The following is a 15,330-nucleotide window of genomic DNA, read 5'->3' on the forward strand; positions in this document are numbered from 1 at the left end:
TGTGCGTGTGCGATCTGTGCGGTGCGACTTGACTGATCAATATTTAGGCCTAAAATTGCATCCTTCAACCATTTTTACATCCGAGATCATATCTTCAAAACTGTTTTATCATGAGCTCTATTTTTTGCAAATGATAGATAAAAGTCGAGACTTTCATCTGAATGTTGGAAACACATTTTATAATGTCGCCACATTCGTTTGGGCCTGCTTTTTCTGCGACAACCTAACTAGGGACCCTGAATTCTTACAAAATTAGTTTTTAACGTAAAATCCAACTTTGAGGCTCTATAACTTTTTTTGCAACGGTAAACCCCTTTTTCCCACGGTTAACCTATGGGTAAAATTTTGTAAGGAATCGATTAAACATGTTTAAAATTTTCCGAAACCATGAACAAATTTCCGCCAGCGTGTTTATCACACCCTACCCTGGTACGCGTTAGCGAATACGAACTGCCCACGTGTTTCATTTCCAAATGCGCCATATACATCCCGATTGGGATGTACATCCCGATCGGGGTATACATCCCGATTTGACGGATTTGCCGAACTGACAGTGGGGCGAGAGAGATGTTTGCATGTGTCGCCTGATCTGATTCGTCAGAATCGTAATCAGGGTAATAATTGAACCAATCAAATATCCCCATTTTAACAGTTAGGTTTCACAACCCGGAAGTTGTGACGTTGATTGAGTTTTATTTGTGATCCTAAAATAATTATCTGGTATCAGAAAACAGCAAAAGTAAGAGCCACATAAGTAAAGCTGACGATAAAAGCACTTAAAAAGGTACTGGATTTTATCCACTGAGATATTATAAAAAATGATATCAAAATTTATATTTTTAAGAACTGAATATTTTCTAGAAATATATTTGTAATGATGGCGCTGTTCAACTATTTTTGTTTCGTCTCAGGCCCTGTCTCAGGCGGCATAGGACATCCCATCGTATTGACAAAATAACACTAAATTCAGGCCAAGTAGATTTTGGGCCCTGTACAAACCTATGAGATATATCCGCTAAAAGTCCGTTTTTAACCATAACTGTTGTTGATCAATTTCTTAAAACCAGATAGATACCCGGTACATAAGCCTACATCTACATCTACATCTAAAGAAATACTGGACAGGACCAATTGGTATCGACGTCCCGTGAGATTCTGGTGGCATCACAAATGTCTAAAAACAACAAAGGGTGCGCATAAATGTGCCCGGCTCAGAATGTGGGAAGGACTAGGGGAACGAAAGAAGCCGCAATGTTCATATTGAATGATCATAAAACTGAAAAGGCTATATAAAGTACCGGTAGGCCCCCTACCGGTACCTGAGTTATTATTTATTTATTTTATTCATATTTATCCAGGGTAGCCCAATTCAGCCGATAGCTGGTCTTACACGGGGCCCTGCAATACATTTACATAACATTAAAAGGCAACAGTTTTCAACATGCAATTTATATAAAATATACAACTATTAGATACAAAATTAAAATACAGAAATATATACAATTTTCAAAGTAAAATAGAAATACATCATTAACAAGGCCTACATGCTCAATATTTTTAAGACTTGAATCTTTGCTTGAAAGTCTGCACATTTATTACTGAATGATACCTTTATCTGATGTCGTACACATATTTTTTTAATATAATTTTTTGTTCTTATCATAAGGCGTAAATCACACGGGGGTTGATCATGATTAATAACATGTTTTATTTATCAAAAGTCGACTATGGCATAGTCAACACCAGTTTTTTTTTAAATATTTTTTTGTTCTTATCATAAGGCGTAAATCACACGGGGGTTGATCATGATTAATAACATGTTTTATTTATCAAAAGTCGACTATGGCATAGTCAACACCAGTTTTAGCTTCAACGTGGCAAATGTTTTGTGCCATATCACCATATCATATATATAGGCCTACTTATTTTGTCGGCAAATGCTGGATTCAATGGACTTCAAGAAATTTTCTCCAACCCCAATTTCAAAAAGAAATCTATGCCACTGTTAATAACATTTTTTGTTTCTTTTTTAGGACATGAAGGGGGGGGAATCAAAAAATTTTTAGACCATAAAAACTGGGGGATAAAAAAACCCCACCCTTTTTTAGGGGAATCAAAAACATTTTGATGTCCGAGGTTCCAACTTTTCCAACCCCCCCACCAAAGTAGGCCTATTTATGAACACTCCCTTGGGGCTGGCATTTTCTTCGGAAGGGGGGTCCCAAATATGTTGGTGAACGGAGTCAATTTTTTTATGACCCCCCTATCGCGGGTCGAAAATTTTATGACCCCCCCCCCCTTCCAACTACACAGACTCAAGAAAAATTATTCATTGCCGGAACTAAGGCGCGGAGCGCGTCAAAACTTAAAAGTGAAGAAAGTGCGTGGAGCGCATTAAAATTTTTATTGTAAGTGTAAAGAAGGTGCGCGGAGCGTGTAAAAATTTTGCATAGATTGTATGCACATTTCGATTGCGAAGTTAAAGAATGCACGCACGCGCGAAAATTTTGAGTCACCAGCACTTTAATTCTATAACCCCCTATTTTGGGTGTTAAAAAAATTATAACCCCCCTATTTTGGTCTGAAAATTCTATGACCCCCCCTGTATGTTAATGTTGCTAAAAGTGATTACACCTCCCCTCTATGTGCCAAAACTTTCTGACACCCCTGTTCATGGTCAGTAGGCCTACCCAAAACTCAAATCACCCATCTTTCTACCCGGAATCATTCTGTAGGTCTACGGTACTCACAAAAATAAAACAAAACATGAAATTTAACAAAAATGTAGATCTAGGCCACTTTTGGGTTTTTTTCTCAATCTTGAGACTATATTTTAAAGGGGCATTTCGTGATCCACAGCCTCATCCCCCACATTTCCCAAAAAAAGTTGAGATTTTTACACCACTGGATACCTCTGGCTACATAATGTTTATGTACCAAATATTTCTTGCAGATTAAGGGCTGGGGTATGAACGTTTGGACAGTATTTATTTTGGGACATTAGAGCACATCAGACATATCGAATTGCATTCTGAATACGAAGAATGTCATTCTGATATCAAATAATTTTGATTTTTTGAAATTCGCAATTTAATACACATTTTATGGCAAATCATTAAAATTGATATTTTTGATATTTAACAGTACTTGAAGTAAACTTTATAAATCTTATGATTTATACTTAAAGTGTATGTAGGTGGGATGAAAAGCCGACGATCAATTGAAAATTTTGACCTTTTGTATTGAAGATATGGATTTTTTTCCCAAAACACCAAAATATTATTTTTTTTTTTTTGGAAAAAAATCCATATCTTCAATATGAAAGGTCAAAATTTTCAATTGACTGTCGGCTTTTTCCTCCCTGCTACATACACTTTAAGAATTAAGACTTTAGATTTATATAATTTACTTCGAGGACTGTTATATATCAAAAATTTGAAAAATAACAAATTTTTATAATTTGTCATAAAATTTGTATTATATTGTGATTTTCAAAAAATGAAAATTATTTGATATCAGAAAGACATGCTCCGTATTCAGAATGCAATTCGATAGGTCTGAGGTGCTCTCATGTCACACAAAAAATACTGTCGAAACGCAATAAACGCTCATTTTAGATCCCTTAATTCGTTTAGCAAAAATATCGCCAAATTTGAATTTCGTTCTGGTGCACCAGAACGAAATTCAACGCATTGTCTATGGAGCAATGTAATACACATAATCATGCATAACTACGCAAACTCGGAATCAACTGAAATTTTGGAAATAAGCTTTTTCGTGGATATCTACTGAAAAATGTCATAAAAAAAGGATGCTATTTTATTTTGCCTTTTGTAGAAAAAAAAAAAAAAAAAAAAAAAATCACACGGGGGAAGGTGCAGCATTCATGTGGCAACACGAATTTGCTACATTGTGGCTGGCAACACTGATCTGCTATAAAATAAAAATGGCGTTCGAAGAAGCAAGAGCTACAGTTTCGTCAATGTTGAAGGGAATTGACAGGTATGTATTTCAATTTTGTTGTATTGAAACAACGATACAAATGTAACGAAGGGTTTGAAAATAGTTTCCACTGTTCAAGGTTTATTAAGTGAGTGAAAATGGCCCTACGGTAATGGTCACATGACGAAGTGTTGTCGAATTCGGCAGTCAGGCAACGTGAGTTTGGGCATATGGTTGTAATCTTACCGTACTATAAATAGGGGAATGTTGTGACTATGTGGGTGGGTTAATCAAAGGCTCCGTCAGTTTCGATCCAATGTCGCCAAATTCATACGGGAGATCGGGGAATATACAGGAACTTTAAACTTTATTTGGTTGAAAACGGTCAAGAATTGGCCTCAAAATCAGTAGTAGAAAGTGGGGTTTTCGGGCAATTATATTATAGCGGTTGTTGGTTTACGGCCTATGACAACAAACGTGTCCACACGTCTAGCATAAACCGCGCCGTCGTCGGCGTACACGACGTGCGCCACTTGACTTGCACGCACGGCGTACACAGCCTCAGGTTCGCATATAAAGCAGGGGGGATAGGCCAACGTAGAAGAAACTGAAAAGAAAGAAAGAAGCTAAACATGAAATGCAAGAAGGTACAGGTCTAGTCCTGCCAGCACGACTTCAGTCTTTATCATAAACATAATGACATCTACGGACCTGAAGTCTTGCAGCGGTACATAGGGATGCACTGTACGTTTTAGAAATCCAAACTTCAAGCATCAAGAAATATACCTTGTATTTGTCAGTTTTACCTCAGAGATGCTGTAGTGTAGACCCTCTCTACACAGTGGAGAAACATCACAAGTAGAATGCTGCTCAATATGATAAATCCAAATCATGAAAATCAAGAAATTTTTCAGAGCAATATTTTGACCACTTTTGCACTAAGTAAATTACTCCCATGAAGATTGCAGGTTTTGCCAACTCGGGAAATTTTGAATTCACCCAAAAGATGAGATCAATGTAGATCAATCACCTCAAATTTGTGAGTATAGACTAGGTATGACGAGTTACAGTTACTGGAACTAGGTACAGGTCTAGAAAAAATAAGATTTACTTTTTCAATGAGTCTACCTGTTCAGTAATTCCTCCTGTTTGAGAGAACGCTCCCATTTACTCATCTAGCGGGGACCCGCGCGAAGCGCGGGTGTCCCGCTAGTGTAGATTAATTGTCAGTATTCAGTAAGGAAATTTTGTATTGGGACTGATTATTCATTCGGACTAGGCATGGCAAAATAAGGGGTCGGTCACTCACTTTTGCAAAGTATTTTTGTGGGCCTGCCAGAGTGATCAGACACGCCAGCAATGGCGCCTGCCAGAGTGATCAGACACGCCAGCAATGGCGATCTTTTGACTAGTTGTTTTAGATTAGACCACGCCGAGCTATTTGTATAAGTTACTCTAGAATTCTAGCTTCGAATTTGCACATGATAGTTCCGCATTCGATGCTAGAGTGCTTTGCTAGATAGTTTTTCTGTCGGACAGTGGTGCAAGTTTTTTCACCAGAGCTTATTGATTCTGTTTAATGTTGCATGTTGATATTTGGATGAAAGTTATTTTGATGAGTCAACTGTATCTTTTGTGTTGAGCAAGATTTGCCTATTTTGGACAGTCCAAAATTTTGCTGAAGTGTAATTTTAGCAACTTTTTTGATGCAATCGCCTGTCTTGATCGGCTGTGTTTACTTTAAGGTAATCGGCCCAGCCGAGAACCGCCAAATTCATTTACCTCTACCAAAAGTAATCGCAAAAGCAGGCTGTCGCGAAAGCAGGCGAAACTCGTGGTTCAAGAACCGCCTTGTTTTCAAAAATCTTGTCTCCACTTTCTACTACTTTCTACTAGCTTCGAATTTGCACACGATAGTTACGTAGTCGATGTTAGAGTATGTGACTATTTTTTTGGGGTCAGTCAGCGGTGACATTTTTTGCAACAGATGTTATTTATTCTGATAATGTTGAAATTTGAATGAAAGTTATTTTGATCAGTCAACTGTATATTTTGAGTAAAGATTGCCTGTTTTGAACATAACAGTCCAAAATTTTGTTGAAGTGCATTTTAGCAACATTTTTGATACAATCACCCGTAGTGAACGGCTGTGTTTACTTCTGAACTTGCTTTACACAGTGTCATGCTTCAGCGAATCTGACTAGATTTCCAAGGCAATGGTCTCTAGCCTCGAATGTGAAGCAAATTTGTAGCAAGACTTCTCAAGCAACAACCAAATACTTGAGTATTTAGCAATTAAAAAAAAATGAGAATCACTGTGATAAGAGAATAGGACACACATATGGAATTGCAGATTGTGCAATAATTTGCCATATTTTAAACATGGAGCAATAATAGGGGTTTTGGTACACATAGCGAAGCATTGTTGTGTTTACAATAAGGTTCAACTTGATTGTTTTTGACAATGTGGTTATGTACAATGCATCATACGCATGTATTTTAATCTAGTTCAATTTCCGTTTTTCCTCAACAGATATAACCCGAAAATCTTGGAAAACTAGAAAGATACGTTGGAATCCAGTGCAGAGAGAATGCATATGATTTAGAAGCAAATCTTGCGGTTTTAAAATTGTAAGTTGATTATATATGCATAATGCAATGCGAGTTGATGCTGTTGATCTGTGTGACAAAACTGATATGTTCATTCAGTTCATACAGTCCAATCGCCTTCATATCTGGCAGATTGGACCAAGCATTGGCTGGATAAATCGAGTGCGATTCGTAAAACTGACCCAGGAATACTGACAGTGCCATTTGGGGAGATCAGATCATTCAAAGAAAATTGGGATTTACTACCAGCACCAAAGCGGCCCCTTGATGTGTGTGAATGGCCACCCCGCACACAGTGTACGTACTGTGTTATGAACATCGCTTGTGTTATGTTCAACTAATATTTCCATCATAATAATAAACCATCTTGTTCAGACGGCTTATTCAAAATTTTGGCTCGACTTACTTGATTTTTTCAGTGATCTTAGTTTACTAAAGTACATTACAATCATGTAAAAATCAGAATTTAAAAAAATATCTAGGGTATCCTCAACAAATGCTACAATATGGCAGGCTTTAATAAAACCAGCCCATATTTTTATCAGAGGATGCAATTGCTTGATCAGTATTTGTTTTGCAAATACATGATGAGAAATTAATTAACAATGATCTCATGTGTTTCATTTATTTGCAGGTATCAGTTAAATCCAGCACACTTCAAAATTGAGTTTGCAGGACAAGTGCTGCTTAAGGCTCTCACCAATCTACCACACACAGACTTTATTCTTTGTAAATGTCTCATTGATGAAGTTCATGTATCCTTTACTTGAACATGTTTTGTTCAAGAAATAAGTAGTACTTGTTTTACCTTTAACTTGCAAAATAGATGTATGGTGTAAGTGGCATGATGCGATTCACTCAGGTGAAAATTGTGACTACTGATTTCCTGTGTTCAAAGGTGAAATTAACAGCTTTTCTACCAGTTTAGAAAGCCTACATGTAGTTTTAAAAAATTAAAAAAACTTCAGAAAAAAATGAGTCTTGGTGCACCTGAATTTAGCCGAAACTCACTATGGCCTTCATACCAGGACTCACTTTTTTCATGATTTTAGGGATATTTAAAATATTGAGAAATACTATAAAAAATACCAGTCGCTGAAATTCAAGGTGGCAGTTGCGCTGGATATTGGACAATTACACCAGTAAACAAGACAAAATAGGGCCAAATTATGACCCCTGAAGGCAAATAACAAGAAAAGTTAATCAAAATGTTACTAGTTTCATTTTGTTGAAAGAACTTTGGAGGGTAAATGAGCTTTATTTTTTTCAGTTTAACATTTAGTATTTTCTGTGTATCTTTCATACAGCATAACCGGCGTTGCTTCATGATAAATATTATCGCCAGTTCCATTTCTTTTGTCGCTCACAAGCGATATTAGGCAAGTTACAGGCATGGAACAACATCTGTCCTCCGTTAAATGTCACCATTGCATGTATTCATAGGTCAAAGAGCTCATCTCTCTTTCAAAGGGTTGGGATCACTAGGTAAACTATTAAGCATTAACCCATTTCATATGTTCCCCAAACATGTGTATGTACAGTTTTTGTAAAATATTAAGTTCCTTAATTTGATATGAACAGCAACAAGAAGAACCCATAGTTACCATAATTTATCTCTCAAACCTCCTGGAAACATGTCAGTTCAAGAGGTTTTGGGTAAGTAAGAAACATAATTTTATCTTGCATTTTTCTAATTTATGTATAATTTAAAATCAAATGAGACAGATGTACAGTGTAATCATGTATAGCATTCATTATGTAATATCACTCAGGTTTTTGTTTTTTTTCTGCATAAACATATTTGTTGGTGGAGGCCAAGTGGGGACCATTTTGGAGGCAGATCCTAATTCTCATGGATGAGATCAGATATGGCAATTATGCAAAAAATTCTCCCTCTGAAGTTACCCCATCTCCTCATCTCCATTCTGGCCATTTTGTGAAACATTTCTTGAAAGAAATCTGCCTCAATCATCATCATAGGCCTTGTAAGTTGTATATAGGGCTATGTGTCAGTGGTCTGTGGCTTTATTGGGGTTATCTTTGTTGCTCATTTTGGAGATGAGGCTGTGTTGCACTGAGTAGCTATGTGTGCCAGGAAGTCGTGGATGAAGTGTGACAAGCTTGGGATGGGTGATGGGCTCATTTTTCAGCAGATGGGCAGGTTTTCTGTAACCTATTGGTCTTACCAGATAAACATTGCAAGTTTCAGATAATATATGTGCAATTCGGTTTGAGAATTCATTTTGTTTCATTGGAAGGGCATGGTTTCAGCATAAGAAAACAGCAAATTCTTGATGTTAAAAATCTGGAATATATTGGGTATAGTAGCATACTTGGACCATACATACATGTACTACACATAATTCATAGTATTGGAGCTGTGTTGTATTTCAGTACTTATCATAATGGGTTCATGAACAATTTTCATTTTTAATTACAGGCTGATATAGAGAGTTTGGGTCACCTGTTTGCAGACATCCAAGGCTTCTCAGATTCCATCAGGAAATGTAAGTAGCATGTGGTATTTACTGTAACTCAAGAGGTGTCAAAATATCCTTCATTAAAATTTTCTTTCAAATACCATACAATTAGTAGGTTATAGGCATGTGTATAATGGCTTAGTTACTTTTTGTGAGGTCTTTATATTATATGAACACATCAAAAGAAATAAGTCCCCCTCGTCATAACATCGTAAAGTAAAACTTTGTACCAATAAAACTTACTTAGAAATAATTATATGATTGTTTACTAAGTGTTTTGTGAAAATGAAAGATGTCCATGACTTCATGGCTGAATGAACCCAAATTGAAGACAAAAACTGCCCTTTCCAAAAGTCACAAAGTAGGCCTATGCTTGTTAACTGCAATGCGTATTGGGACAAGGAATGGAACTGCCCATCTTACAACTCACTGTGCTGAACTCTGCACCAAGGGGATTTGCATGGTTGAATGATCAAGAATCGATACACATTACAGTAAATGCTCACTTGGTGAGGATTTTAAACTGCACTCAAACATATGGGGTTTTCCATTAGTAACAAGCCATGAATCAACTTTTGTGACAAGCATAGGCCTACTTTGTGACTTTTGAAAAGGGCAGTTTTTGCCTTCAATTTAGGCTCATTCAGCCCTGAAATCATGGAAATCTCTCATTTTCACACATCACTTAGTAAACAGTCATATAATTATTTCAAAGTTAGTTTTATTGGTACAAAATGAAACCTTACAATGTTATGACGACATGTTCAGAGGGGGACTTATTTCTTTTGATGTGTTTATTATGACAAAAAGGATTGCATATTCTTGTTTCCGGTGTACTGATGTGCTGTGGAAAGTAAATCCATCACTGTGTCGTGGTTCAACCAAGTTACAAGTTAAGATGATATGAAATAATAATTATTCATGTATAACATATTCTCATTTTGTAGACATCTGCCATGTATTACGTATCACATACCAGACAATAGAGCGCAACCAACTCCAAGACCTTCTTGGCTACCTCAGTGATGCTGAGCTTAATGGATGGATGAAGAAATACAGTTGGACAGCCACAGAATCGGGGGACAGGGTATTTATTGCCAATCAAGAGGAGAGTATTAAGACCAAGAATATCACAGAGAAGATCAGCTTTGAAAGTAAGTATTCATGATATAGACCCATATTGTCACTGGGCAGGAAAAATCTCCTGTAGATGTAGGCCTATAAATTTGACTTCATAAAACCATGTATGTAGACATAGGAAATGGTTCAAAATTAAACCGGTTTTGCAAAGAAAATGATGTTGGGTTATTAGTTAGGCCAAAAAAGGTTTCTCAGAAACCTACACACATTACTATAAGCTTCATTTTTGGGCATCCGTATTTTGTATTGTACACTTACTATTTTTTCCCCACTGATTTGCGATTAAGCGAAATGCTAGTTGGTAGAGAGTGTGAAGTCAACAAATAGAGCAATAATGCTTGTAATATCACCAGTATGAAGCCCATAACTAAATACTTGAGTGCTACACTATTTTTCAAAGACCTTTCACACTGACCGACCGATCGCGTAAAAAGAACTAGGTCACAATCTGCGTAACACAGTTCTTCACAGATTCATCAAATGAGGTGATGATGACATGATTCAATTAGCCAATCAGAGCCTGACTTCATGTTTTACACCGTTAGCTGCACCAAATCGGGGAGTGCAAAAGGTCTTTGCAATTAGGTGTAGTGGAACAAATGTGAAAGTGGCGGCGATATCATGTGATGCCACTGTAACCAATCAACTCATGAATAGTATCAAATTGATATCACATGTTTATGTACCGCATTCACCAGGTGGTGGTCGCATTGCATTCTCTAAATTCAGTAAATTTTCATCGTCAACCGTGTAATTGAATGGGATTATTTTGAAATTTTAAAAGCGCTTGAAATATCACAAACAAATAGGCCTATGTTAATAAATAATATAAATACATGCTAAAACTGTTGGGGTTCGATAATGAACCCCACAAAACTAACCGAGTATATGGAAAATGCCATACGGCCGGGCGGTTTCACAAGTTGCCGGCACTATCATGCCATTCGCCACCTGGCATTCACCTAGTGGCTCATATTACATCTTGACTTAGACAAGTGAAATTAATAGTCGTTATCATTCTGTGTTTTATCTTACAGGTGTAGGGAGTGTAATGAAGCTTACCAATTAACTCCATCTTGGTGCTGCTACTGTCAATGAATCATCATTATCGAGTGTCTACTACTGCTGGATTCCAACTGTTTGTCACATACAAGTCATGTACAACTACTATTTGTTACCAACATTTTACTTTTTTTTATCCCTAACATACTCCCAAGTTGAACATTTTACAAATCATAAGCATTGAAGACATTTAACACTGTAAATTTGGATGTCTAAACTTTTTCCCATCCTACAATTAAACTTTCCTCAAATCTTTGCCACAAGAAGTTGCATAGACTTACAACGGTGATGTCGGATAATTCAGGTGTTCCAACATCCAAGTGCATGTAAAAATCTGTAACTTGCTTGAATTTCAGTTATTTCAATGCTTCTATCATGTTTTATTCAATTATTTATTTTCAGTTTCATGTTATATTAACTAGGTTTGCTTGTAGGTCAGAGATGTACCTTCTATCTGGGAAAGCAATAGAGAAAGACAACAGTTGACTTGTTTCTTTTCTCAAAGGTGAAACATACCATAATGCAGTTTGGTATGCCCTACACACAAGTATGCAAGCCAAAAGTATATTGTAAATGCCACTGAATAAAAAAGTATTACCATTTTCTTGTATCAAACTAGTATTACCGTGATAGGACAAAAAGGAAGAGAAATAAAGCAGATATTTGACATCTAAAGATGCAAGTCAAAAGCTGACAAAGTTTTCTTGGAGACACCTCTCACTTTTAGCCAAAGAATTTAATGTAAGAGGAAGTTGACTCAATGCATAATGCTATGCAAATGTAGTCATCCATATAGGTCAGAAATGGTGGACTGTCATATTTGGCTAGCAGATCAAATGATTATTGGTATATGAATGCACAAGTGTTACTAAGGTTGTGCATGTATAACATTGTAGCTTTTATTGCTTTATCAGCTAGAATGAACCAATAAATTTCCTGCCGCAAGTCGAAGAGAAAACAGTTAAGTTCAGAGGGGCACCATTTTCCCCTCCTCCGTGAGCTGCTGGTAAACATGGTGGTTCTTTCTCTGGTTAAATAAACTTCCTTTCACCTCATGTTTGGTAGCGATGTCACTGCTTTTTTAGTACTCAAAGCTGTTGCATCTTGGTGATCTCCAGCCGATGGTAATTGCACAATATATACTGCCCTCTGCGAGTGTGTATACTACTGTATACAGTCATTCTCTACATAATTAGGTTAGTATGCGCAATTTGTTACTGCAACCAGTTAAATAAGCACTTGCACATCACAACCAAACTGGAGGTGAAACAAGTATAGTATTGGTTTATCAGCCGAGTCAAGCTGGTATCATTTATGGAGTGATAGCAACTTTGATTTTGGCATGTGAGGTAAGGTTTTTTAAGCTACAGTGCTCATGTTAGGATACAATCATGATCAATGTGTTATTGAAAATGAAGTAATAAATTTAACATTACAATGATGATTATGACTAACAAAACTTGCCAATGTCTACATTTTTTGAATCCCTCACTATTTGGCCTTGAACATCTGGCCCTAACCTGTCCCAGTTCACTCTGTCACTGACTGATCACCATTTGGTCTTGAACAACTTTGAACTTACCGGTACTTCATAATAGACAGAGTAACCTTATTAGTACAAATATAAAAAAAAAACACACGACTTCATTATCATTGTTATAGTCACTCTTGACTTTATTTTTGTACAAACTAATACAAAATATATTTATCGGAATACTGGTAAAATATAGATAAAACATTCCACAATAAAAAATATTGAACTTAAATCTGAATTACCTTTAAAATTATGTTGAACTAAGCATAATGCCCCCACATACAGTTACACAATAAAGCCTATGGGTAACAAGTATTCAATTTAAGGTTCTGAAATTACTGGCAAGAATAAAAACCTTGCGATAATTTCCTGTTACAGAATATATCTCAAAATGACCAAATGTCACTTGGAAGCTTGTAATTACTTGGTCAGTGGTCACAATGTTTATTTCATGAAATGTGTGAAACTCATATCACAAGAGATGTGTCGTAACTGCAAATAATGGATCTTACAAGTGCTACAGTTATGTACAATGTGATGCATTCAAGCAAAATGAGTCCTATCATGTACTATAAGTATCTTCTGATAAATGACCAATAGTTTCGTCAAATGGCGACACCAAGACTGTGACATCATGTGACCATCCAGATTAGTACCATCAGTTTGAAGAAAAAGACAAATCTATGTGTTGAAACAATTTTAAGCTGTGTGTAAGGGTTTAATAAACATGCATGTACATATCCAATTTTTATAACATTTTCAGCAAAATATTATAAACTTAGTATGATTCTTTGATTTTTGATGTAGAGCCTAAATGAAGTAACAAACCATATGAAAAGAAAACTGATACAACACATGCATGTATGTAATAAAGCAGCCTGAAATACAGTTCAGCTAAATATAAATGCTTAAAACCGAAGAACTATGCCAAACAATAAACTTGTCACAAACCTAGGTTATTTGCATACAACAGCTTACTACGCCCATGCTAAGAGTATGTTCCACGATGTACACAAATTAAATGATTTTTCTATAATTCTCTAAGTTGTAAAGTGGAACTTATGGTGATACTCTTCAGGAAATTTAAGAAAAACTGAAGCTGCAACAGATACTCCTTTCACTTATATTTTGTTTTGAGACAAAATGTTTTACTGTACACACTTGTATAAAACATTAACACTTTTCAGAGCAAGTTAACATTTTTTATATGAAATCCTCAATTAAATTGAATAATAGAAGTTGCCCTGCATGCCCAATTACTTTCCATATTGAGGGGTTGGTACAAGTATTACAATATTGGATGGCTTTGAGTGTGATATGAGAATTACTGCGCAAGCCACCCGGGGGGGGTACTCAAGTTTGGTTTTAGTAGGGACGTGCCGCTGAGAATTTGAAAGTGGACCCATAAATATACCAATTTTTCAAGAAATTTGGACCCATTTATATACCAAAAGTCAACATTTTCGGCCAAATTTAACCCAAATTGTCTTAATTTTTACAAATTTTCCCAAAATTTTTACAAATTTTCCCAAAATTTTGGCTAGATTAAGGAAAAATTGGGCTATTTTCCGAAAAAAATTGAGAAAATTTTGAAAAAAGGACCCATTCATATACCAAAATAGGCTTTGAAAAAGGGGTCATTGCTATACCAGAAGGCTGAAAATGCTACCCATATTTGCGGCACGTCCCCGTATGGTCATTTGTACTGAGTACCCCCCCCGGGGCAAGCCATGAAACAGTATATTCTCTTCACACGGAAAAGCGTCCAATATTACTATTATTACATAATATGAAGCTTTTTCGAGGACCAAAATATAAAAAATGGTGTCATTTGAAAACCAGTCACTTGCCAGCAGTACAAAACAACAACCTGCGTAACTCAATCAATTACACCTGCTTTGGTCTCTCCGCTTGTATTTGTAAACCATGTAACACACTACGAGTTGCGCATGCAAATGTGCGCGCCCGTTCAATATCAAAATATTTTGCACAGTATATCCAGTATTGAAAATTTGTGGTATAGCTAAAAGCTCCATATTATAATACCCTATTTGCAATAGCTGCCATAAGATATTTGACAATTTGGGCATTCTATATTGTCCACATCCAAAAATATAACACATCCTTCTTGTACTAACCCCTCAATATATCCCACAATGCACTACTTGAGAGGTAATCTTGCTGATGATATCCTCATGTCTGCTCAGTTTACACAGATGATGTACCTCTGCAAAAGTGTTTTGTGTGCGATAGGCAACTTTTTTTACAAATAAGACAAATCTGTATAAATACAAACTCTTAAGCATTAAAGTATATTGAAAATATATTTGGTTTGACTCAAATGCTTTATGCTTATCAGAAACAGCAACCTGATATGGAATGCAATATTTATTTTTAAACATTTAACAATTAAACTAAAAAAAGTTATTTTTCAGTACAATTATATGGCTTTGTGGAGAGCCAGAGCAATATTTTTACCCTATAATTTGTACACAATTGGAGAGAAACAAACTTATTTTATAGGCATAGGTTCTTTGAATGGTACACTTTTGTGAAAATAAA

At 36.1% G+C, this 15,330-nt stretch overlaps 1 protein-coding gene across 1 annotated transcript; it reads left to right on the forward strand.

The window, feature by feature from the left end:
- Positions 1–3,946: 3,946 nt before the first annotated feature.
- LOC140152258 (eukaryotic translation initiation factor 3 subunit K-like) lies at positions 3,947–11,404 on the forward strand. The gene is made up of 7 exons (XM_072174563.1): positions 3,947–4,002; positions 6,487–6,573; positions 7,187–7,307; positions 8,134–8,208; positions 8,993–9,059; positions 9,980–10,186; positions 11,210–11,404. Exons 1-7 carry the CDS (start codon positions 3,947–3,949, stop codon positions 11,239–11,241), a joined length of 645 nt encoding a protein of 214 aa, XP_072030664.1. The 3' UTR covers positions 11,242–11,404.
- The last annotated feature ends 3,926 nt before the right edge of the window (positions 11,405–15,330 follow it).

Source organism: Amphiura filiformis, chromosome 5 (assembly GCF_039555335.1).
Source record: "Amphiura filiformis chromosome 5, Afil_fr2py, whole genome shotgun sequence".
NCBI lineage: Eukaryota > Metazoa > Echinodermata > Ophiuroidea > Amphilepidida > Amphiuridae > Amphiura > Amphiura filiformis.

Excerpts from the sequence above, each read along its gene's own strand:
- LOC140152258 (XM_072174563.1), top strand. The coding sequence starts at position 3,947 with ATGGCGTTCGAAGAAGCAAGAGCTACAGTTTCGTCAATGTTGAAGGGA. Across the intron at positions 7,308-8,133 it reads GTCTCATTGATGAAGTTCAT|CAACAAGAAGAACCCATAGT; the intron begins GTATCCTTTACT and ends TGATATGAACAG. Across the intron at positions 9,060-9,979 it reads CTCAGATTCCATCAGGAAAT|ACATCTGCCATGTATTACGT; the intron begins GTAAGTAGCATG and ends CTCATTTTGTAG.